This window comes from Podarcis pityusensis (genome assembly GCF_964106645.2).
Source record: "Podarcis pityusensis genome assembly, chromosome: 14".
NCBI classification, from domain to species: domain Eukaryota; kingdom Metazoa; phylum Chordata; class Lepidosauria; order Squamata; family Lacertidae; genus Podarcis; species Podarcis pityusensis.
In genome coordinates this window covers 691,788-716,048 of record NC_138039.1, presented here as the reverse complement: position 1 = coordinate 716,048, position 24,261 = coordinate 691,788, and the positions used below count along the sequence as shown (strand labels likewise).

General features: G+C 56.6%; 1 protein-coding gene across 4 annotated transcripts; it reads left to right on the top strand.

Annotated features, from left to right (window-relative positions):
• The first annotated feature begins 213 nt into the window (after positions 1-213).
• Positions 214-23,764, top strand: AXIN1 (axin 1). Of its 4 annotated transcripts, none has more exons than XM_080981357.1 (11): positions 214-354; positions 1,214-2,197; positions 10,403-10,543; positions 13,697-13,793; positions 14,029-14,166; positions 14,697-15,232; positions 15,598-15,774; positions 16,703-16,948; positions 18,250-18,357; positions 21,379-21,546; positions 22,552-23,764. In XM_080981357.1, the coding sequence occupies exons 2-11, from the start codon at positions 1,317-1,319 to the stop codon at positions 22,676-22,678; spliced, it is 2,619 nt and encodes an 872-aa protein (XP_080837483.1). In that variant the 5' UTR covers positions 214-354; positions 1,214-1,316; the 3' UTR covers positions 22,679-23,764. The 4 variants fall into 4 exon arrangements, with proteins under 4 accessions (XP_080837483.1, XP_080837484.1, XP_080837485.1 ...); XM_080981358.1 differs by having other exon boundaries at positions 215-354; positions 14,700-15,232; XM_080981359.1 differs by lacking the exon at positions 18,250-18,357 and having other exon boundaries at positions 215-354.
• Positions 23,765-24,261: the final 497 nt, after the last annotated feature.

Sequence of the window (24,261 nt, the reverse complement as noted above, 5' to 3'; positions counted from 1 at the left end):
TAGGCGACCTCCCCGCGGCCCGCCTGCGCGCGCAGCCCCGCCCTCGCTCGCTCGCTCGGCCTCCGGTTCCCGGCGCGGCCTGCGGGGGCGCTGGCGAGCCTGGTCCGTCTCCGGCGGCGGCGGCGGCGGAAGGGAGCGCGAGGAGGCCGGAGAGGAGGCCCAGGCCGGGAGGCGGAGGCGGAGGCGGAGGCGGCGGAGACCGGGAGCAGGACGACGACCAGGCCCGGCGCCACCCGGAGCGGAGGCCGAGGCGGCGCGGATGATGGCGGCGGCGGCGTTGGCGGAGTCCCGGGGCCGGCGGCCTGGCGCGGCGGGTTCCCGTCCGGGGCCGCGGCTCGCCTCCTCCTTGTCCCGGTGAGGGAGACGGGCCTGCGCCTCCTGCGGGCCGGGCGGCCGCCTTCACACGTGCCTGTCGCGTGTCGGGCCGGGGAGGGCGGGAGGAGGGTCCCCCCTCAGGAAGCGCCCCGTCGGACCCCTTTCCGCGCCCACCCCCGGCGCCCCTCTCGGCGGGCCGGGTCCCCGCCAAGGGGCGGCTCTCTCCGGAGGGACCCCCGGGGTCATCCAGCCCACCCCGGCCAGCCTGAGACCCCGAGGCTCCTGGCTTTTCCCAGGGCCCCTCAGCCCCCAGAGCCGGAGGAGTGGAGTGGCTGGGCTTCCTGGCCCCCAAAGGCGCACAGAAGGGCTTTCTGGCATACAATAGGATATAAAATGCCTCTCCTGTGCTAGAGAGAGAGCTCTTACCTGCAAAGGATTGCCCTTTCCCCTCTTCAGAGCCCTCCACCATACTTCGCACAAATCATATTTTCGGGAGGTTTCTTAAAAGCCCCCTCTGCATTGTTTTGCATCCTGGTGTGCTGTCAAAAAAGCTACACTCGTCTTGATTTCTCCCCTTTGGGCCTTTCCAGGATCAGGACCAGAAAGGGAACTTGGTCATCTTTGCGGTGCATGAATTGACAGGAAGTTCTTAGGGGTTCGGGGGGCCATCGCCCGCCTGAGGGTGGGGAAAGGCGCGTGTGCCGCGTTCAGGTCCTCTGCGTGGCTCATTCGGGGCCCTTGGCTCTCTTAATTTGGGGGAGAAGATGCTCAGCTTCTTCCCTCTTTGCCCGACAAAGTCTTGCCTTCTTTTCCTCGGAGGAGCGGGCTGCAGGGCCTTGGGAAGGGTGAGCCTGCCAGCGTTGCGCTGCTTTCTAACCGTCCTTCTCCAACCTTGCAGCCGGCCGTGTGTCTTCCCCCTGGGGCAGGGGCTGCTGGGCCGCTGAGGCGTGGGCCGCCGTTCTGCTGCTGCTGCTGCTGCTTTGCCCGCGGATGCCGTCAAGATGAGTGTGCAGGGCCAAGGTTTCCCTCTGGACCTTGGGGGGAGTTTCACCGAGGATGCTCCGAGGCCCCCGGTGCCAGGAGAGGAAGGGGAACTCGTTTCCACGGACCTGCGGCTAAGCGGCCACGGGTTCTACTCCGGGAAGTGCGATGCCATCAAAACCGAGACTTCCACGGCCACTCCGAGGCGCCCCGACCTGGACCTGGGGTATGAGCCAGAGGGGAGCGCTTCTCCCACCCCTCCCTACCTGAGATGGGCAGAGTCTCTGCACTCTCTGCTGGACGACCAAGATGGGATAAACCTCTTCCGGACCTTCCTGAAGCAGGAGGACTGCGCGGACTTGCTGGACTTCTGGTTTGCCTGCAGCGGCTTCCGGAAGCTGGAGCCGTGTGACTCCAACGAGGAGAAGAGGCTCAAGCTGGCCAAGGCCATTTACAAAAAGTACATTCTGGACAATAACGGGATTGTGTCGCGGCAGATCAAGCCGGCCACGAAGAGCTTTATAAAAGATTGCGTGATGAAGCAGCTGATTGATCCGGCCATGTTTGACCAGGCCCAGACGGAGATCCAGTCCATGATCGAGGAGAACACGTACCCCCTCTTCCTTAAGTCGGATATTTATTTGGAGTATACAAGGACGGGTGGGGAGAGTCCGAAGGTGTACAGTGACCAGAGCTCAGGGTCGGGGACAGGGAAGTGTCTCCCCGGCTATTTGCCTACCCTTAACGAGGACGAGGAATGGAAGTGCGACAAAGAGGTGGAGGAGGAGATGGCCGGCCGGGAGTCTGCTCCCTCCAGCCGGCTCACCCAGAAGCTCCTCCTGGAGACGGCCACGCAGCGAGCCACATCATCCAGGAGATACAGCGAGGGGAGAGAGTACAGGTGAGACCTGCAGGTTGTCTCCGCGTGAGCAACGCTCGCTTGCCCCACCTCGTGGGGCAGAAGTCTGCTTCCGCCGGGTAGCAGGGCAGGATGTGGAGGCGCCCCCTGGCGGCTGGGGAAGAGCTGAAAGGGGTTACAGGCCCAGCACTTCCTGCTTTCAGCGGCAGAGATTTGAGCGAAGCTCATCCCCTGCCGTCTGCAATGCTTGGCTGCGGCCCCTGCCTGAAGCTCCTGGCAGTTTTGCTGTCCTGCCTAACTGCTCTCGCAACAATTTTGGTGAAGTTATTGATAGATGCATTGCTGGGAATTTCTCCAGAATTGGCCTCTGAGTCTCACACCGTCTATTCCACCCCACCCCAACAACTTTGTTATAACCTAGAATAAGCTCTAAACTTATTAGAAGAACATAGCCCATAAACTAGTAAGATTTAAAAAAAAAGATCCACTCAATCCAGAAATCCCATGATCTACTTCCAGGCTCAAATTGCATTTTATTTTATGATTGTCTCTCTTTGCCCCCCACCCAACTCCAACCCCAGCATCAACAGCTTCTAGAAACAGCAGGGGAACTCCAGGAAGTGCTTTTGCAGGTCCCCCCTCCCTCTTGCTAGGCTCTGGAGATAAGCTCTTCCACCCCCTTTGCCTATTGCATTTACTGTCTTAGCAGTCTGGAGGGCAACAGCTGGATCTCATCGTCCCCCAAGCAAATTCCGCCCCTTGTTGCAGATGCTGGGAGCCTTCCGTTTTGAGTACTGTTTTCATCTGGGTTTTGAGACAGGAATGTTGCATGCGAAACCGCAAGAGAAGGAGGCGCTCCTCTGATCTCTTGCTAGTTTACTCAGGAGGCTGGAAACGATTCCAGCTACTGGGCCTTCCTTGTGGAGTTTGAACCTCCAAGTCCGGGGTAGGCAACCTAAGGTCCGGGGGCTGGATGCGGCCCAATCACCTTCTTAATCCAGCCCGTGGACGGTCTGGGAATCGGCGTGTTTTTACACGAGTACAATGTGTGTTTTTATTTTAAATGCATCTCTGGGTTATTTGTGGGGCATAGGAATTTGTTCTCCCCCCCCCCCCAAATATAGTCTGGCCCACCACATAGTCTGAGGGACGGTGGACCGGCCCATGGCTGAAAAGGTTGCTGACGCCTGCTCCAAGTGCTTCTGGGAGAACATTTTCCTGGGGGCAAAGTTTTGGAACTCCTAAAAGACCCTTTCAGAGAGAGAGAGAGAGAGAGAGGTTTATGACTTGTTCCTCTGTATCACTATGGCATTCCCCCTCCTGAACTCCAGATGACCATCCCTGGCCTTGGAGGTCTTCCGGATACAAAAGGTCCAAGAACTTTCCCCTCCTACATAAGGGATGGGGAACTTTGTAGGCCAGCAAGTAGCCAGCCGTAGCTTAAGCAAGGCCACCATTTGACACTACAGAGGTCAGACCCAGAGACTTACGCTGTGGCTCTCGTGGGCAGGTGAGTTGCTGGAAGTCTGCACAGTTGTATTTAAGGGGTGGTGCTAACATCCAGGCGAGCTGTTGCAGTTCAGGCTGTGTTAGAAAGCAAATCACCAAATGGCACCTTAAACCTCAGTTACGGTCGCCAGAACGGAATGCTTAGGCGCCATTCCCTGCCCCCGCCCCCGCCCCCCCCCGGCCATCAGGGATGATGATTTATACTGCTTTATATTTTAAAGAAAAAATCTTAACATCAGATTAAACAATCCAGAATAAAACAAATTCAAGCTTCAATGAAAACATTTCAGATCCTTCTCTATGTGACATTTTGCTTTCCCCATATTTTTTTGCCTACTTAATCTATATAGCTGCCCGTAGCAGAAGGGGCGTAGTGCTTGGAGTGTCGGACCAGGGCCTGCCAGATCAGGGTTCAACTCCCCACTCAGTCATGCAGCTCACAGTGTGACCTTGAAGTCAGTCGCAGCCTTTTAGGGTCATTGTAGGGATCAAACTGAAAAGGGGTGTGTGAACCATGGACTCCTTGGAGAAAAAGATGGGATAGAAAGGCAATAAATAAACTCTTCTGCTTCTCTGCTTAAGAAAGCTGGAGGGGCTAGCCAGATGGTGTTGCCAGCTTGGCACCCAGAGATCTCCACGTGGGCACGATTGGAACCGCACCAGTTGCAAAACGCGCTTGGCACCTGGGGAATTTTGAACACTGGTTGTCGGGGATGGGGAGTTGGAAGATGGTAGCTTTGAAGCAACTTTGGCTGAGTTTGGTAACCGTTCATTGTTTCTCTAGACGGCAAGGCCTACAGAGATTTCTTCTTGTTCTGCAATGACAGAGTGTGTGTGTTCCTTGTTTATGACTTGCGAAGGTGTGCGGGGGGGGGCAGGGAATTGTATGGGTCCACCTGTGATGCTGAAACAGCATCGCGACACAAAGCACAGCCTGGAGCCATTTGGAAGGACGGATTCTCTGCCTCCCTTGCTGGTCCCTATGAATGGGGTCCCAGAATGAAATGTGTGGGGTGGTAGTCTGCTAAGTTTTACTCAGAGTAATCCCTTTGAAATGAATGAACACCATACAGGTCCATTAATTTCAACCGGTCTGCACTTGAGTAAAACTTAATTGACCATCACCCATGATTACCTCTGGCAACGTGATTCCCGGATTCCCTGTTTTAAGGTCGCCAGTGTGTTTGGAGATGGGAAGCAGTCCCAGGAACAGGGTCCTCTGGATGAATTGTGGACGGGGGGGGGGGGCTGTCAGTACCACCTTCATGATAAACATTCCAGGTGGCTGTTCCTTAAAAGCCCCTTTTGCACCCAGCCCTTGAATTGCATGTGAGGCAGTGAAGCCCTTGCCTGCCATGACAGAGCAATGCTGGTCTCTGAAACGACTGACGGTCTGAAGGATGTTCCAGGGGGATGGAGGCAAGGGGGCGGAGGGAAGCTTTGGGACCTGATGGGGCACCTGCTGATGCTGAGATGGGACACTTTTAGCAAATCAGGTGGGGATGCTTTGCCTAAACACCCTGTTTTTGTTCATGGCTGCAGGTGGTGGTTTGTTTTCTTTGCAAAGTACACCTGTGGTCCTTGTTTCTTAGGGGCTGCTTTCAGACTCCTAAGGAAACCCTATTTCAGGGTCTGTGTGAAGAGAAACCTTCTCCTTCTGCTCCTCCTCCCCAGTTTCCAGAGCTAGCAAGAGAGGGCAATCAGAACCACCCAGAGTGGCTGGGGAAACCCAGCCAGGTGGGCAGGGTATAAATAATAAAATTATTATTATTATTATTAAGCAGAGCCCACAGCCACCTGGTTTTCTCACTTCACTGGTTTAAAAGTTGCTGCTGCCCTGCGTAAGGGATCAATGGGATCGTCGTCTTTGGGCCCCGATACTGGCAGTGGAAGTGACAAGCTTCAAGGCCGTTTTAACCCCAGTTCCCCCAAAATCACAGTCTCATTGGGTGTTTGTTTCGTGTTTGAAGTTGATGCACCTGAATCAGTTTGGAGTTCAGCTTCAGATTGCACCTTGGTGTGTTTGCAAGAGAGAAGAACTCTTTCAGCTTCAGGAAAGTGTTTGTCATGGCACATAATGTGAAAAAGCACGTTCTCCTCCTCACACAATTCCATGTGGGAGTTCCCGACCCAGGAAGGGTCTTGGCAGTTTTGCCTGCACACTTGGGCAGCTGTTTTTCTCTCCCTTGGAGTCACCCAAATGAGCCCTCCTTGCTATACATTTGCACAATCTTATTGAAGGCAGGTAGACTTTTTGACTGGATCAAAACACAATTTGCCACACGTCCTCTGTGTTACAGGATCCATTTAAAAATCTTGACTGCCACTTGGAACAAGAAGTCCCATTTCTGCATGAATATCTTGCCGATTTTGCTGTTTTATTTTTAACCATTTCTACCATGATGTCCTGCCTGCCTTTCCACAGTCGTGGAACGCAAGGCGGCACCTGTGTGTTCTTTCCAGGAGACTCTCCCTGCCCTCCCCCAGACCTGCCCGCCTTCAGCAGGGTAGCTGTGCCAGGTGCCTCCAGACCATAAAGCTCAAGTTGGAAATGTCCTTTGTGGGTGCAATAGACACCTGCGGCACTTCCTACAAATAAAGGGAGCTCCAAGCACGCAGGCTTTTGCTAGCTGGGGGAATTTATTTCTGCAGAGGGGCCTGCCTCCATCCCCTTTTTGACAGCTAATTGGATTGGTGTGTGTGATCCGAACGCACGTCCCGCCTTGCAGGCATCACGGCATCACCTGTCGCTGCTGCTCCTCAATTGTGCACCAAATGTTTGGGGTAAAAATAGACCGCAGAATGGAAGGGAATGGATGCGACTCTGTAAAAACGCTTTTCGGGGGACATTTTGCCCCTCTTGCACCGCATCCGAAGTAGCACAGGTGTTTAAGAAAACAACCCCAGAAGCTTTGCAGATGGGATTTGGGTGAAATGGAAAAAGTGGCTCCGAATCTGGCGGCCTGGGAGGGGGCGGGGGAGGCTCTTGTTGTTTAAATTGTTGAGATTCCTTCTGAGCTCTGCAAAGAGAGACGTCTCAGCCACCAGAGCTGAAAGCCCCCAACTTGCTCACGCTCAAGGCTGGCCTGTGCCACTAGGTGAAGCGAGGCTGGTAGGCTTCTGGATGCAGACTGGGCCCCTGAGCCCACCTCGTCCGTGGCCTGCCCTGTGGATGGGCATCCTCGGACGACTCCTCTGTGCTTTTAATACGGAAACCCGCAGCTTGGGGACATGGGTCTGTTTCCGTTGGGTCGGGGCCTGTCTCCTTCCTTTGGTCTTCTGCCCAGGAGGGAACATGGCCACGGCCTGACCTTTCCACTCCCCCTTGGGTCTGTCCACCTCTCAGACTCTTGCCCAGATCCTGCGTCACACAGCCAGAACTGCCTGCCAGAGGAGGCCTCTGCCTCTCTGCTCAGCCTCAGCCTCCTCTGCATGCCTTGTTTCCTTCCAGCCCCCTGCCCCCTCTGGCCAGTCTTCCTGCTCCTCCCAGGCCCTGACTCTCCTCCTCCCCTTCCCCTCACCTGAGGCTCCTCTTCCTGGCATCTCAGCAGCTTAGCTTGCTCCATTGTTCCCTTCCATCACCAGTGCTGAGCATTTCTACCTATCCCTCAGGTCAGGCCTCCTGCTAGCATGTTCTGGTGGAGTGTGTGCCCCCCCCAATCCTGCTGCCCCTCTTGCTTTGGCCACTGCGGGCTGCTCTTGGCCCAGGTGGGTGTCCTGAGCCACGTGAAGGTGGCAAGGGCTGGCGTGGCCCTTTGCTTTTGCCCATGCTGGGACCTGGGTCCTGCTCCTTGGAGGGGAAGCTGGCCCCGGAGGCTGCCTGCACCCCGCGGGACCATTGGCTGGCGTTCCCGAAACAGGAGGCCTGCTTTCTGCCCCGACTTCCCTAGCTGAAGCCGCTCTTGTAAACAGGGCAGGAAGGGATCTGGAACAGTTTGCCCCCGTCTGTGTGCGGACAGTGGTGTTTCTTTCATTCCTTCCTTCTGCTCATAGTAATGCATTCCAGATGAAAAGCTCCCTGGAATTTCTGTTAATAAAGGGAAACGTTCATGGCTGCCTGCCCTGAGCTGGGCCTGCTGGATGCAGAGAGGGCCTGGGCCTTTCTGGGAAGGGCCACCTGGAGAAGCTCAGGGGCCGCTTCTTGCACAGCCAGCAAGGCAGGGACGCTGGTGCCTTTGGGGAGAGCTCCGCTGCCTTGGGTCGGAGGAAGCCTCATGCTGCCACCTCCAAGGGCCCTAAACGTGGAGCAGCCTGATCTCCAGATCCACACCCCAGGGGGGCAGTATGCGGGTGGGTGAAGGGCGCAGGTGTTTCTTCCAGAATCCCTTTCAGTTTGCCCCACACCTGGTCATGTTGTTGTTGTTGTTTGTTGTGTATTAGATTTATATTCAGCTCTTTCTTACAAGATCTCAGGGGGTGAGTCACAGGGTAAAAATGCAAAGTAAAAGCACAAGTAAATAGTTAAAGCAAAACAAGGAAAACATAATAACACCCCCCCAAGCATATTTAAAAGTCTGTAGAATATCAATCAGACTTATGTGGTGTTTTAAACTGTGCTGTCCCTGATCATGGCTGGCTGGGTCTCCCTTTGGGCATTCCACGTCCACAGGGAAGCATTTTTTAACTCCAGCCTCAAGTGAAAAACCCCAGGTCTCCTTCCCACTTTCATTTATAGCAGGGATGCAGGTGGCGCTGTGGTCTAAACCACTGAGCCTCTTGGGCTTGCTGATCGGAAGGTTGGTGGTTCAAATCTCCCCATCGGGGTGAGCTCCCATTGCTCTGTCCCAGCTCCTGCCAACCTAGCAGTTCAAAAGCACACCCGCGCAAGTAGATAAATAGGTACCTCTGTGGCGAGAAGGCAAACAGTGTTTCCGTGTGCTCTGGCTTACATCACAGTGTCCTGTTGTGCCAGAAGCGGTTTAGTCCTGGTGGCCACATGACCTGGAAAGCTGTCTGTGGACAAACGCCGGCTCCCTTGGCCTGAAAGAGAGAGGAGCTCCGCAACCGCATAGTTGCCTTTGACTGGACTTAACCATCCAGGGGTCCTTTACCTGCAAGAGCCCCCAGTCCTGGGGGTGGGTGATATGGGATCCTTGCTCCTTTGCTCTCTTTGGAAGACTTCTGCCTGGGAAGCCTTTGGGCAGATGGAAGACCCTCTCCAGAGGTGCACGTGAAGCAGCCTTGGGTCCTCTCTGGTTGGCTGCCATCTTCTCTGGTTGACCATGGCTTTCCAAGGGTTTCCCCCAGTGCTTTCCCCCACAGCTGTCAGGGAATGAATCGGGGCCTTCTGCCAGCAAGCCTGAGCTCAGCCCCTGAGCCCAGCCCCTTCCGTGCCTTGGCTGCCTTCTTGGGGAGCCCAGTTTTGGCTTCCTTGGTCCTTGACCCAGTGCAACGTGGTTGTGCCTTGTGGGGCTGGTGTTCTCCCTCTGCTGGCCGCTCAGTGCCATCTAGTTTGGGAAATGGTGGAGGTCTGTGCTGGGGGGCTTTTGTACGTGTGACCAGACGCCTTTGGCACTTCGTAGTTGTGGGGCTGCTTCTCTGCAGGAGCTTCCAAGTTGCTTCTGCCCCCTTTGCAGTCCCCATTGGTGGGACCCAGAAGGTGCCAAAGGCAAATTGTACCCCTCCCCCCAATACAGACTATATTGGGACTTTTACAAACAGTTACCAAGCATGAAGTCTTGCTTTCCAGGACAAAATACATGTACATGCATTAGTGTCTTGTATACAGTTGTATGGGCAACAAAACCGACTTGGAAAATCTTTTACATTAAAGATTAAGCTGCCATCCTCAGGGTACAGGTCAGTCTAAAGCCTTAAGATGATTTCTCCATAGTGGCTGCTGTGACTGAGATGGACGGGAGACGGCTGCGCTGTTGTTCATCAAGGATATAAACTGAGAGCGTGCAGAGTCAAGCCCACTTTTCTTTGTTATTACTCTTATCACCCTCTGGTGGTGAGTTAAGCGTCCTCTAAGTGCCGTATTCCACGCACGTTGGCTCCATGTTTCTGTGGTGGCTCAGATATGTAAGCCAAATGGCACCTTAAACCTCGGTTATTATGGTTGCCACAACCGAATGTCAGAGGCTCCATTTCCCCCCAGTGGGGATTATTCTTCATCGCCATCGTTCATGTCTCTACCGCTTTATATTTTAAAGAAAAAAGATCTCAAAGTGGTTTGCAACACATTAAAACCTCAAAAACAACCATCCAGAATAAATCAAATTCAGGCTTCCAGGAAAATATTTCCCATGCATCTCTAAGGGACATATTGCTTTCCCGCTATTTATTTACCGACTTAATATATGGAGCTGCCCCATAGCAGAAATACTTTAGGAAGGCAGTGGGGTGGGGTGGAGTGGTGAGAATGACAGACGAAGACCTGGGAGATCAGGGTTCGAATCCGCACTCTGTCATGAAGCTCACTGGGTCAGTCACAGCCTCCTAGCCGACCTCACAGGGTCGTTGTAGGGATCAGCTGAGGAGGGGCACGAACCATGGACTCCTTGGAGAAAAAGGTGGGAGACACATGGAACAAAGAAACTCTTCTGCTGACCTGCTTCAGAAAGCTGGAGGGGCCAGCCAGGTGGGCATGTATGTGTGGTTGCAGTTGGCACCCGTGCCAGTTGTGAAATGCACTTGGTGCCTGGGGAATTTCGAAGGCTGGATGGGATGGGTCCTCGAGGGACCGGAGTCTGGAGGGTGACCGGGACCCCCTTCTCTCTTTCTGCTCCTTTGCAGGCATGGGCCTTGGAGAGAGCCAGTCAACCCTTACTACGTCAACACGGGCTACGCCTTGGCACCCGCCACCAGCGCCAACGACAGCGAGCAGCACAGCATGTCCAGTGACGCCGACACCATGTCGCTGACAGACAGCAGCATGTGAGTACCTGCCCCGAGAGAGACACCTGGGACTGGGCTGCCAGGACAAGGGGGCGGAGCACGGAGCAGAGGGGGCGTGGCCTGCACAGGGGTCCTCTCCAGGCGCTGCTGGACTCCAAATCCCAGCAGCCCCAGCAGCCAGCTTGGCCCCATGGGAGCCAAGGAAGGGGGGAGTCGAAGGCCAGCAACATCTGGAGGGAGCCAGGGGGAGCCTGCTTATTGGTGCCTTGATTCGGTTTACTGTACAGTGGTGCCCCGCAAGACGAATGCCTCGCAAGACGGAAAACCCGCTAGACGAAAGGGTTTTCCGTTTTTGAGTTGCTTCGCAGGACGAATTTCCCTATGGGCTTGCTTCGCAAGACGAAAATGTCTTGCGAGTCTAGAGATTTTTTTTTCGCTTTTCCCCCCCTTTATCTAATCTGCTAAGCCTTTAATAGCCTTTAATAGCCTTTTAGCAGCTAATCCCCTAAGCTTTTAAGCCTTTAATAGCCGCTAAACCGCTAATAGCGCTAATCCGTTAAGCCGCTAATAGGGTTGCTTCGCAAGACGAAAAAACCGCTAGACGAAGACTCTCGCGGAACGGATTAATTTCGTCTTGCGAGGCACCACTGTATTTCTACACTGCCTTCCATTCCAGCAAATCCCAAAGTGGCTTACAAACAATAAACAGCAACAGCAGAACAGAGCACCGCAAGAACAGCCTGGAATATAATACGATTACATATAATACATGTAATAATTAACAAATAGGCAGTAAAACCTTTTCAGTTAACAAACCAGCAACTAAAAAATAAGCTAAGCATCACATTTACAGCATAAGTCGTGTTAAATGATCAGTAAAGCAGTTATAATCTGTAAAACAATATTAGCAAAATGGCAGCTTGCCTCGCCCTTCCCACTGCTGCAGGCAGGTAGGCCTGTCTCCCAGCAAGTGGCTGACGGGAGTCTTGTCCTCATAGCCTGCCTCCCATTGCCTGCTCCGGCTTCTTCTGCAGACCCCCTGGGCTTTCCCAGCTGCGGGGCTAATAGCTACACACACACACACACACACACACACACACACACACGGCTTCTGGGAGAAGCTTCACGTTGCACTGTGGGCGAGGGCTCTCCATGCCAGGCCTCCTTTGGAGTGGTGGCCGGGTGTGACTTTCCCTGGCCCTGGAGGACTTGTGCGTTTGGAAAGCGTGCACCTGCTTGCGGTCAGAGCCATTTGCGTTGCGCTGAGGGCAGAGACACGGTCGCCACCCTTGCAGCATCACAAAGGTCTCTGCAGGCCTCGACCTTCTCTTCCTGCAGAAATTCGTTTTTGAAACTCCGGATTTATTTAACCTGAGTAAATCCATGCAAGCTGTAACGAGAGCCAGCAGCAGCCCAGGGAAGGGTCTAATGAAGAACAAATGTTGGGTTTACAAGGGTTTTTTTCTGTGCCGAAGGTCAGGAAACTGCCGTTGGAGCTGCAGTGGGGGATGAAGCCCCTTCCCCATTGCAGAGCTGCTGGTCGAAGGCGGGTTGTGGTGCTCTCTTAAGAATGATCCTCACAGGCTGCCTATTTCTAAAAATAACACCTAATAAATCCTGAATATTTGCAACAATTACAGCTCCACGCCTGAGGCACCCTACTCCTGGCATGCCTGACACAGAGGACACATTTGCCAGCCTCTTCTTATGAATAAGGGGGCAGAATATTTAGCCATCTACAGGTTGTCCTGGGCAGGTGGGCACCTGCGATATAAGTGAGGGGGGGGAGAAGTCTGAGCCGTTGACCGCAGAGGCCGCTGTGGGCATGCAATGGTGGCAGCCAGCCTGCGTCAGAGGAGGATGCTGGCAGGACTTTAACGGGGGGTGGGGGCAAGATCCCTTCTTGTGAGATGCCTTGCAATGTGGCCCTCACACCCTTCCCTGTGGACCTTGCTATCCTGCTTCAAGGTGTGGGCCTGGCATCCAGGAAGGGCTTCCGGAATCAGCCTCTGTGGGGAAAGGCGGCAGCACCACTGGTGTCAGGCATAAGCAGGGCTTTTTTCCTAGAAAAATAAGTGCCAGTACTCGCCATGAAGCCGTTACAGTATGTGCCACACTTTTTGACGACAACAAAAAGAGGTGAGGGTGCTGCATGGCCTTGAGTACCCCCTGAAGAATCCTAGTGGTCTCGGGAACTCTCTTTCCAGGAGGCCTTGCTCCCATTAATAATAATGATAATAAATTTTATTTATACCCCGCCCTCCCCAACCAGAGCCGAGCTCAGGGCGGCTAACACCAGTAAAATTACAATCAAAACATAATAGGAAAAAAACCTAATTTAAAATGCAGCCGCATTTTAAAAGTAGCCCATAGAGCAAAACCATAAGGGGAGGGAAACATAAGGGTCAGACTGAGTCCAAACCAAAGGCCAGGCGGAACAGCTCCGTCTTGCAGGCCCTGCGGAAAGATGTCAAGTCCCGCAGGGCCCTGGTCTCTTGTGACAGAGCGTTCCACCAAGTTGGGGCCAGTACTGAAAAGGCCCTGGCCCTAGCTGAGACCAATCTAACCACCTTGCGACTTGGGACCCCCAAAGTGTTGTCATTTGTGTTCCTTAAGGTCCTCCGCGGGGCATATCAGGAGAGGCGGTCCCGTAGGTGCGTGGATCCTAGGCCGCATAGGGCTTTAAAAGTCAAAAAGGTGCCATTTAAAGGGTGCCATTGAAGGAGTTCCCTTCGCTCTCTAAGGCTCCTTCCCCAGTGGCCCAAGCCTTTGTCTTCTTGCCTCTCGCGGCTCCGCTGTCGTAGTTTCTCTGCATATTCTGGGAGACCAGTGGGGAGGGCAGCTGCTCACAGCAGGAGGGGAGTCTCCCTGTCTTCTTCCACAGCCTGCTTACACTCCGCCTCCGAGTCTGCACTGCTCTCTTCCCTCTCACTAAACCCTGTTCCCTCTTCTGCTTCCGACACCTGCCAGCAGTCTGCTCCCTCTTCTCCCTCTGACCACCCCTGGTCGCCCAGCCACCAGTCCTCTGGCCCTGCGCCTCCTTGCCCTGGGGCTTCCCCGGCTGCTGCCTCCCCCTCTACTCTGCCTCCAGCCGGTCCATGACCCCTGGCTGTCTGCGCTGTCCCCCCTGCACCCCTTTCCACCTGGAGCTTGCCTTGCCCTGCGCAAACTGTCACTGTTTCCTCTTGCCAGAGACGGGATCCCGCCGTACCGACTCCGGAAGCAGCATCGCCGAGAGATGCAGGAAAGTGCCAAAGCAAATGGACGTGTGCCACTACCTCACATTCCCGTGAGTCACGCCAAGCCTCCTCCTGTCTTCCAGAGGGAGAGCATCCGCTCTGCTTATGGGATGAGGCCCAGCAGGACCAGCCCCTGGGAAAGGCCTTTCTGCCTCTGCAGCTGCCAGTCAGAGTCGGGAGGGCTGGTGGGCAAGTGAGGGTGGGCTGTGGCCGGGGCCTTGTGCGCTGCGTGGCTGGGGTGTGGCCGGCCCCTTTGCCAACCAGGGCTGCGTGTCGTTCCCACAGCGTACTTACCGAATGCCAAAGGATATCCACGTTGAACCACAGAAATTTGCTGCCGAGCTGATCAACCGCCTGGAGGAAGTCCTCAGGGACCGGGAGGCGGAGGCCAAGCTGGAGGAGCGCCTGAAGCGTGTCCGAGCGGTCAGTAGGGGCGGCGGGGGCAGCTGGGGCTTGCGTGGAGATCCCTGCCCCAGCCTTGCCTGGATGTTTCCCAAGCAGTATCAGATGGTGTCTGTGCGCCTCTGTTCTGCTCTCCTCATTACTCTGTGCGTTCTCAGAGACCAGGGGGAGCGGGGCTTGTCACAGACAGAGAGGGAGACTCCCTGGAGTCTTCTGCAGTCCCTTGACCACCCCCCTCCTCTGCTTCAGCCTCTGAGTCTGAACTGCTCCCTGTCACCTGCTCCCTAAACCCTGTTGCCCCTTCAGCATCCAACACCTCCCAATCTTCTCCCTCTGACATCTCCCTTGTGTCCCACCACCCTGGCTCTGAGCCGTCCTCCTCTGGGGGTTCCCTTGGGGGTTCCCCGGCTGGCGCCTCCCACCTCTCCTCTTCGTCCAGCTAGCCCCTGACATCTTGCCCCCACTCCAGCCCTCTCACTTGTTCTCCCCTGCCGGTGTTCCCTAAGATCTGTCTTCCCCCACCCTCCCTTGACCCGCCTTGTGTTTCCCAGCAGGAGGAGGAAGGCGAGGAAGCCGACGTCTCCTTGGGGGCCCCCCTGGCGGGCCACAAGCTCCCCCTGCCACAGGCCTTGCCCCACTTTGCCCCCCGCTTTGCCGAGATGCAGCTCCGGGACGCCCACGAGGAGAACCCCGAGAGCATCCTGGACGAGCACGTGCAGCGGGTCATGAAGACGCCGGGCTGCCAGTCGCCGGGCCCCGGGCGCCACTCGCCCAAGCCCCGCTCCCCCGAGGGCGGCCTGGCTGGCAAGTTGCACGGCTTCCTGGGGACGGTGCCCCTCGGGCACGGCAAGCACGGCGCCAAGGCGGCCCTCAAGGCGGACGCGGCCGGCCTCCACCACCACAAGCACGTCTACCACCACCACCTGGTCCACCACCACGGGGCGCTCAAGCCCAAGGAGCCGCCTGAGGCGGAGGCCGGCCAGGGCGCGCCAGGACCCTTCGCCTGGAACGTGGACGCGCACAGCTACGCTGCCAAGTCGCGGGCCTATGGGGAGAGCCTGGGCCCCCCGGAGCCCTCGGCTTATGGGTGAGTGGCGGCGGAGGGGGCCCATTGGGACGGGCGTTGGCCCCTGTGAGCCGCAGGTGGGCAGGGGCAGCCAGTCAGAAATGCTAAGGGGGGGGGGGACGACTCCTCCATGGAGCTTCCTTCCCGGTGAGGAGGATTTGTGGTGCAAGCCAGTGGCAGGATGGAGGGCTGGCGCTGGAAGAGGTCCAGTGTCCATGGGGCAGTGAGGGAGGGCGTTCCAGCACAGAGAGAGAGCTCTTTCTGCTGACTAGCGTAGGGTTGGGGTCCCGATCCCCTGGGTTTCTCCTGCCTGCAGTGCAGCAGATCACCCACCCCTCCATCCCACTCTTGACTGAGGCGGTTGCTTGCTTCCTCCTTCCTCGCAGCGGGAAAGCCGGCCTGCTCTCTAAGAGGAGTGTCAAGAAAGCCGATTTGGGGAAGAGCGACGGCGGCGGCTATGACGCTCCAGGCTCCTCGGAGGACGTGGAGAAGAACCAGAAGATCATGCAGTGGATCATCGAAGGCGAGAAGGAGATCAGCAGGCACAAGAAGACAGGCCACGGGTGAGAGGGGCAGGGGGAGCGGGAGGCCACGGGTGCGAAAGCTCCACTGCCGGAAAGCAAGGCTGCCTGGCTGCAGGGGGGAGCCCAAGGGGGCTTGCTTCCGTCAGCATCAGCGTCGGCCTGATCCTCTCATTGCTCCCAGGGGCAGCCTTGGGAGCAGCTGCCGGGGGGCATCCCTCATGCCACAAGCCAGAGCACCCCCTCCCTTCACAGGCCTCCTTTCTGGCCGGCAGAAGGTCCCTGGCTCCATCCTTGCTGGCGTCTCCAGGTGGGGCTGGCAGAGACTGCCTGACTCCCAGAGAGCCTGACTGTGTGTGAGGCAGCTCCTCATCTTCCTTCCTTGCAGATCAGCTGGCGCTGCTTCCTTTCCTGGCGCTTCCCCTTAGCCCCTCACAGCTTCTCTCACTGCATGAATTGATTTTAGAATGAATTGATTTTAGAATGTATTTCAATTAGTTGATTTTGATTTTATGTAAACTGTGTTATTTTTACTGTTGTTAGCCACTCTGAGCCCGGCTTCGGCTGGGGTGGGCGGGATAGAAACAAAATTTTATCATTATTGTTAAATATTATGTTTGGCTGCCCCCTCTCCCCCCCCCCCAGGCCTTCAGAAGAACCCCCCCCCTTAACTTTCCAGTTCCTCAAGGGAAGGGGCAGGAGGCAGAGGGCCCCTTATCTGTTGCTCTGCACTGATCTGTTGGGGGGGCCGGTTCTTGTGGGGGGCACATAGGAGAGGGAGAGAACTGGCCAGATCTTTGATTTTGGTTTTTTTCCCCAATTCCACAAGGAGGGGGACATTGGGCTCTCCAATTCCAGTGGCAGTCTGCGTGATGCTAAAATTCGGTGGGGGGGGCGCCTCTTTCACTCCCTTCTACAGCACTAGTTGTACTATCCCAAAACCTCTTCTGCTTCCTCTCCCCCCGCACAGCTCTTCTGGGGCCAAGAAGCAGCTGCCCCATGAGTTGCCCCGGCCAGTCTCCGTGGAGCGCCCCATGGCCGTCCACCCGTGGGTCAACGCCCAGCTGCGCAACGTCGTCCAGCCTTCGCACCCCTTCATCCAGGACCCCACCATGCCCCCCAACCCGGCCCCCAACCCGCTGACGCAGCTGGAGGAAGCCCGACGGCGCCTGGAGGAGGAGGAGAAGAGGACAGGGAAGCCGCCGGCCAAGCAGCGGTACGGCCGGGGGGGCGCTCTTGGGGGAGGGGGTGTGGCCTTGTCCTGGCCACAGGGTTCACCAGGAGTGGGTGGGTGGTTGTTTCCCCCCAGACCCCCTGGCCCTGCACCTGGCGCACTGCCTTTCAGAGTGAGGAGGGGGCTGCTGGGTTTGGCTCCCCGGCAGGCAGGCAGAAGGGCCTTGAACAGCTGGAGATGAGGGCCAAAAGAGACTCCCCACCCTCAAGGGCCTGTATCAAAACCTGGGGGGCGGCGGTGTGCCTTGCAGGGGGTCTGCTGCCCTCCAGGGGCTGGTCTGGACCCTCCACTCCTGGGAAAAACTGCAGTCCAGAGCTTTCTGCTGGCTGGTGGGTGTTCTGCACAGCCCCCCCTTTGCACTATTTCCTGCTAAGCAGAGCAGCACTTGCGGGGGGGGGGGAGAGTAGAGAAAGTGCCTCCTTCTCCTCTGGGACTTTGGGGTCGTGGCTGGTGGGGGTATCTCAGCTGCAATGGGCAGAGTAGCTCCCTTTGCTTCTTGCCTCTTGGCGCTCATTTCTTCTTCGACTGGAGGAACAGAGATGCTTGGGGGGGAGGCTGCTGTGTGAGACTTGCTGGCTCTGTGAGGAAACCCCCCCCCCAAAGACACGGGCGACTGCGAGGGAATCGAGGGGGCTTGTTCGCTCCAGAGGGGTGGGGTGCGTGTGTGCATTTTGGGCCCAGGTGACTAGCTCTCAACCCCCTTTGTCATCGGGGGGGGGAAAGACGCCTCAGCTGCTGGTGGCCTTTGGGGTGTGGCGCCCCCTTCTTATGAGAGCCCCGCTGGATCTGGCCTGTGGCCCCTCTAATCCGGCATCCTGTTCTCTGAGGAGGCCCCCAAAGCCCCAAAGGGAACCTGGATGTGGGGCCTGATCCCAGGAAGACTCTCAGCTGCTGTCAATCAGAAGCATCGCTGCCTCAGAGCCTAGCCGGGGGGGGGGCTGTTGGCCATTGAGAGCCTCCTCCTCCGCCTCCTTCGCAAAGTTGTCGGATCCCTTTTTAAACCCACCCATCCTCCTGCCCCAAACGGCCACAAGGTTGGCTCCTGTTGTGTTTCTGGGCCCCGAGCAGAGCTGTGCTTTGGGCCCTGGCCTGGGTCTCTTGCCAGCGCCTCTCCCGGGCCCCCTCCCTCCTTCCCCCCGTGGCAGAGCTCCCTGGGCAGGCCCTCGGGAGAGGGGCAGAGAGAGGAGGCCCCAGTCCCCCGGCCTTTGGGGCCTGCACCCCACGGGGCTCCCCGGCCGACCGGCGGCAGGAAGGCTTGTCTAATGTCTGAGATTGTTCCCCAGGTATGCCCAAGAGGTGATCCAGCGAGGTCGCTCCTCTGTCAGGCCGGCTTGCATGCCGCTGCTGAGTGTGGTGCCCGCCGTCTCCGACCTGGATCTCTCCGAGTCTGAGTAGGTGCCCCGCTCTTCCTGTCTCCTCCCTCCCACCCACCCACCTGTCCCGTAGCCTCTCTAGAACCCTCCCCACCCCCCACCCTGGGGGCTTCGCTCTGCCGCCTTGCCAGGACCGGCCTCAGCCACAGGGCGGCTGGACCAGGGACCCCTAATAATAGGAGGAGGAGGAGGAGGAGGAGGAGGAGTAATGGTAATAATAAATTTTATTTATACCCTGCCCTCCCCGGCCAGAGCCCAGGGCGGCTAACACCAATAAAATCACAGTAAAAGAGAGAAAAGAGAGGTGGGGAAAACCCAATTTAAAATACAGGTTAAAATGCAATTTAAAATGCAGCCTCATTTTAAAAGTAGCCGATAGATCAAGACCTTAAGGGAGGGATACATAAGGGTCAGACTGAGTCCAGACCAAAGGCCAGGCGGAACAGCTCTGTCTTGCAGGCCCTGCAGAAAGATGTCAAGTCCCGCAGGGCCCTGGTCTCTTGGGACAGAGCATTCCACCAAGTTGGGGCCAGTACTGAAAGGGCCCTGGCCCTAGTTGAGACCAATCTAACCACCTTGAGGCTCGGGACCTCCAAAGTGTTGTTATTTGTGGACCTTAAGGTCCTCCGCAGGGCATACCAGGAGAGGTGGTCCTGTATGGCACAGCAGGGAGGCTGCGGGGACCCCTCTGGAGCCCCCTTGCCCCCAATGTGCCCGTTCACTCGCTGCTGGGAAGCCTCTGATCTGGCAGGCAGCCGCCACTAGGCAGGTGGAGAGCCTCCCTCCCTCCTTCCCTGCTCAGGGAGTCCTCTAGTTCCCTGGCCTCAGCCTCCCGCCTGCCCCTGGTGCCCAGTGCAGCGCAGGGGTTAGCAGTAGGTAGTCTCGGGCAGCTTTAAAATGGGATTAGACAACTTGGAGGAGGAGGAGGGTCCGTGGCTTCTAGGGCTGATGCCCCCTGGTGCCAGTGGAAGGCCGCCTGCTTCTCGTTGGGGGCAGCAGCTGCTCTTGGCCACGGGGAGAGGGTGCTGGGCCAGGGGGGCCTTTGTGGCAGCAGAGCTCCTCCGGCGTTCTTCTCAACTATTGTTGCCGTGGGGCCTGTGGGGCTGGTTCTGTGGCTTGCCCTTTAGGGTTGGAGAGTGGAAAAGAATGCCAATATTTTTTACATCTGGCAACCAACATGCCCCTTTGGTTTCAGGTGGTACATGAATAGAACATGAGTCTAAAAAACCCAGGACACACATTTTCACAGATCCTCCAGAAGGAATGTATTTAGTGTTAACTCTGGAAGTGCAGCCTCGATTAATTAATCCTCCTGGTGTATACAGTCATACCTTGGATCCCAAACGCCCTGGAACTCGGATGTTTTGGCTCCCAAATGCCACAAACCTGGAATTGAGTGTTCCGGTTTGCAAACTTTCTTTTGGAACCTGAACGTCCGATGGGCCTTCAGGAGCTTCCTGCAGCCAATCAGAAGCCACGATTTGGTTTTCGAACGTTTTGGATGTTGAACGGACTTCCAGAATGGATTCTGTTTGACTTCCAAAGTACGACTGTATTATGATCTAGGCCTAGGAGGCTTCTTTTGGTCAGAATCAAGTTACCATATTTCAAAAAGTAAAAACCAGGATGCCCTAAAAGTTGTTGAGCTTTCAAAAATGCCAAAAAAAGTGTTGCGTTTCAGAAATTCCTCCCAAGTGTCAATTCCGCCTTTGAAATCCCAGTTATGTCTGGGAAAATCCGGAAGTATGGCAGCCCTGAATACATTACTTCTGGTAAGTGAGCCATCATACCCACTAGAGGGCCATGAATATTTGTGTTCTGGGCTTTTTAATCTCATCTACCCCTAAGGGATGCGGGTGGCGCTGTGGGTTAAACCACAGACCCTAGGACTTGCCGATCAGAAGGTTTGAATCCCCACAACGGAGTGAGCTCCCGTTGCTCGGTCCCTGCTCCTGCCAACCTAGCAGTTTGAAAGCACGTCAAAGTGCAAGTAGATAAATAGGTACTGCTTTGGCGGGAAGGTAAACGGTGTTTCTGTGCGCTGCTCTGGTTCACCAGAAATGGCTTAGTCCTGCTGGCCACATGACCTGGAAGCTGTACGCTGGCTCCCTTGGCCAATAAAGTGAGATGAGCGCCGCAACCCCAGAGTCGTCTGCGACTGGACCTAATCGTCAGCGGTCCCTTTACTTTTACCTTTATCCCTGCACTATCTGAAACCAAAGGGGCCCTTGTTTGCCAGATGTGAATTTTATTCCAGCTCTCCTGCCTCACTAGAAGGTTTTGTGTCTGGTCTGAGCACCCAGCCGGCGTGCAGAGAGCCAGGATGAGCTGGCGAGTGGAGGGGTGCAGCCGGGTACCAACGGCCCCTTATTCCTTGTGCCGGAGCAGTGGGCTGGGACAGCTTCTTGCTTTGAGCCCCTCCTGCCCCCTTTCCTACAGAAGGGAGCTAAATTGTGCAGGAGCTGAGCTGTGTGCTGGTCCAGGGTTCTTGGCGAAGCTCCTTGAAGGAGGTTCCTTGGCAAGCGATGGCTTTTCCCTTAGCAGGGACATCTTGGGACTGAGTCGTTCCCAGAGAAAGAGGTGGCGTCCCTTGGTCTGAACAAATCCTTCGGTCTTTGAGGCAACCAACACCCCCCCCCCTCTTTTGGAAAGGTCTTTTGCTCAGCTCCCTGCCTAGTAAGCGTTGGGGGTGTCTGTCCCCCTCTTCCCCAGGTAGCAATGCTGGGATGGCTGCAGCACCCACCCACCCCGGCCTGGGCACCCCCCCCCCCTCTGAGCTGTGGCTTTTTCCTCTCTCTGTGTTCCTGCCCTTTGGCTATGGGAAGTTCCAGTCACCTGCCGCCCTTCTCCTTTGGGCTTCTGGGACTGGAGAGGAAGCTGTTCTCCCCCAGAGCTTCCTGGGTCCCGGTAGGGGGTGCCTGTGCCGTTCTTGCCCCCGGTTTGCAAGGGAGCCGGTTCCCTCCCTCCTCCAAGGAAGTTCAGCAGGTGGTGTATCGGCTTCCCGCCGTGTAAAGGGCTTGCGCTGTGTTTGCCTTGCAGGGCGAAGGTGCAGAAGAGGCCGGGGGCCAGCTCCGCTCAGCCCTGCGAGAACATTGTGGTGGCCTACTACTTCTGCGGAGAACCCATCCCCTACCGCACGCTGGTCAAAGGCCGTGTCGTCACCCTGGGCCACTTCAAGGAGCTGCTCACCAAGAAAGGGAACTACAGGTGAGCAGGGAGGGATGCCTCAGGTCCCTGGGCAAGAAGCCTTGCCTCCGGTGCTTCCCCTCTTTGGCTTGTGGCCTCCAGCCTCTGCCCCTGGGGATGACAAGTCCCACAAATGTGTGGGCCCCAACTCTGACGGTTGGCACAGAACCAGGAAAGAGGCAGGGGGAGGGCGGCCGGGAGACGGATCGCAGTGCAAATCTCACCTCCGCAAAACCAAGCCAAGAGGTATTTGGAGAAGGAAACTCAAGTCAAAACCCGATTTTGTTTGCATCAGAGCTGAGGAAGCCTGTGCCAAGGGAAACCCAAACACACTAAATGGCACGTCATGTTCAGAGTTGCACGCTTTCTTCTGAACCGACAATTTCCATTTTTTTGCAGAACCTCTCCTTTAGTTTCTTGGCAGAGAGCAGAATGGGCCCATTTTAGAGGTGGGGGTGGCAGGAGTCGGGGGCACCTGAGCTGTGAGGAGAACCCTCTGTCAGCGCAGCCATGCACCACATGACCCTTCTTCAAATTCTGATGAGGACTAGAGACTTGCTTTAAAGCAGGGGGAGCTGTGGGGACCCTCCGGGTGTCGCCAGACTTCAGCTCCCAGCAGCATGGCTAGCGGTCAGGAATGATGGGAGCCGCAGTCCTGGAGTGACACAGATTTCCCCACCCAAATTTAAAAAGTGTGCTGGCTTGCCGGTCATTCTGCCTCAGGATCCGCAGAGGGTTTGGCTCATCAGCCTGCTCCGCGGAAGCCCTGCAAAAGTTTGCGCATTTCCTCTGTCCTCGTCACTTGTGCTAAAACGCTGTCGGTGGTTTCCAGTGAATCTATGTAGAGTTGGGCTCGGGGGACAGGGCCCAGCTGCGGGGAAGGGGGGATTTTGGCCCGGGGTCCTCCATGCCGCCCCCTTTGCCTTCTGCCTTGGGCTCGTGCTGGAAAGGCCCCCGAGCACCCCGCTGAGCCTCTGGGGGTTGCAGGCTCTGGATCCCCCACACTCTCTGTCCCCCATCTTGCAGGTATTACTTCAAGAAAGTAAGCGACGAGTTCGACTGCGGCGTGGTGTTCGAAGAGGTGCGGGAGGATGAGGCCGTCCTGCCCATTTTTGAGGAGAAGATCATTGGGAAGGTGGAGAAGATTGACTAGCCCAGAGGAGGCCGAGCGAGATGGAAGCAGCCAGAGATGGGCGGAAGCGCCGGCCAGGGAGGGGGGCGGGGGGGCACCGGCAGCACTGGCATCCTTCCACACCCGCTGCCCAGAATGGCTCTGCCTTCCCCCTGTCTGCCTGTGGGGCGGCCACCAGCCCCCTCAACATAACGCCGATGCTTTGCGCATTAGGGGGCTGTTCACCGAAGCCGCCCGTTTTGATATCATCAGGAACGGGGCAGTCCAGCCACCCCCCCCAAAAAAGTGCACATGCTTCCTCTGGGACGGGGAGGGCGGCAGCAGCCCCACAGGTGGGGAAGCTCCAAAGGGTGCTTGTTCACCCGTGGAACGAGCTGCCACTTGATACTTTGCACCTTGCTGCTCTACGGCTGGTGGCTGGCCCCTCCATCTCAGCCCGCGGCCTTTCCACACCTTGCTGCCCACCTTGCCAGGTCAGAGGGGTTGGGGAGGGGGGAGTCTTGAGGAGAGAGCAGATTTCATCGTCTAGAGAAGGGGCAGCCTGGTATTTGCTGGGAGGTGGGACGGGACCTCTGGGCTGCCCCTTTGAGCCTCCTCCTTGCGCCCCATAGATCTGGGTGCATTCAGTGCCCCCCACCCTGGATGGTGGCTGCCCCTGCTCTGCCTCCCTGCCGGGGGCAGCCTTCGCCTCCCCACTCCTCCCCAGTTGCCTGATCCCCCCCCTGCTGCTCTCCAGGTACCCCTGGGCTGTGGGGGGCGCCTGCCCTCACCAGAGCCCTGCACCTTCTTGCGTACATCACCGAGTGCCTTCAAACGCCTGTTCTGTTGCCACCCACTGCCCCGGACGGCCTCCTCCCCGGGTCCCGCTTGCCCTCTGTGCCGGCCGGGACCCCGAAGGCCTCGGACCCGTTGCGGGTTTTTCATTTCCCTTTTTTCCTGAAGGGTTCCCTTGTAAATATGTACATTTTCTAAAGACGGCATCAGCCACCAGCGGTTGGGCCAGCGGCTGGCATCTCCCGAACGTTTTTTTCACATGTTGACTTGTACAATTTATCTTTTAAAAGGTACTTGGATAATAATGGAATAAAAGCCCATGTTCAGATGGCAGCTCTGCGTGTTTGTGAGTTGTGTGGGCTGCCATCCTCTGCTTGCGTGGGGGGGGGGGGGGAGGCCTGCTCCGACATGGACTATTTGGGGCACCGATCAGCTCACCCTTCACTGAGACCCCTCAGGAACTGAGCTCACTCAGATGTGGCCAACAGGCAGCCCTGGAAGACTCTGGACATGCTCTGGGACCCTTTTTCCATGTGGGGAACAGCAGCAGAAGCAACGTTGCTCTTGCCATCTGCGCAGATGCAGCAACGGACACTCGGGGGGGGATTCTTTGCACAAGGATGTCGTATCAACCCCCCCAATCACTCACTCTCAGACCCCTGTGCCCCCCATCTGCAGGGCTGTGTGGGCTGATAGCAAGGTCCTGCCTTGGCTTGCTTTGGGGGCCAGGACCTCAGCCAGACAGTGGGACATCGCTTGGGTGAAACACGCTCTTAATTTACAGCAGGGGTCAGCAAACTTTTTCAGCAGGGGGCTAGTTCACTGTCCCT

Coding starts and splice junctions, on each gene's coding strand:
- AXIN1 (XM_080981357.1), top strand. CDS start 1,317: ATGAGTGTGCAGGGCCAAGGTTTCCCTCTGGACCTTGGGGGGAGTTTC. Junction 2,198..10,402: donor AGCGAGGGGAGAGAGTACAG/GTGAGACCTGCA, acceptor GCTCCTTTGCAG/GCATGGGCCTTGGAGAGAGC. Junction 15,233..15,597: donor CCGGAGCCCTCGGCTTATGG/GTGAGTGGCGGC, acceptor CCTTCCTCGCAG/CGGGAAAGCCGGCCTGCTCT.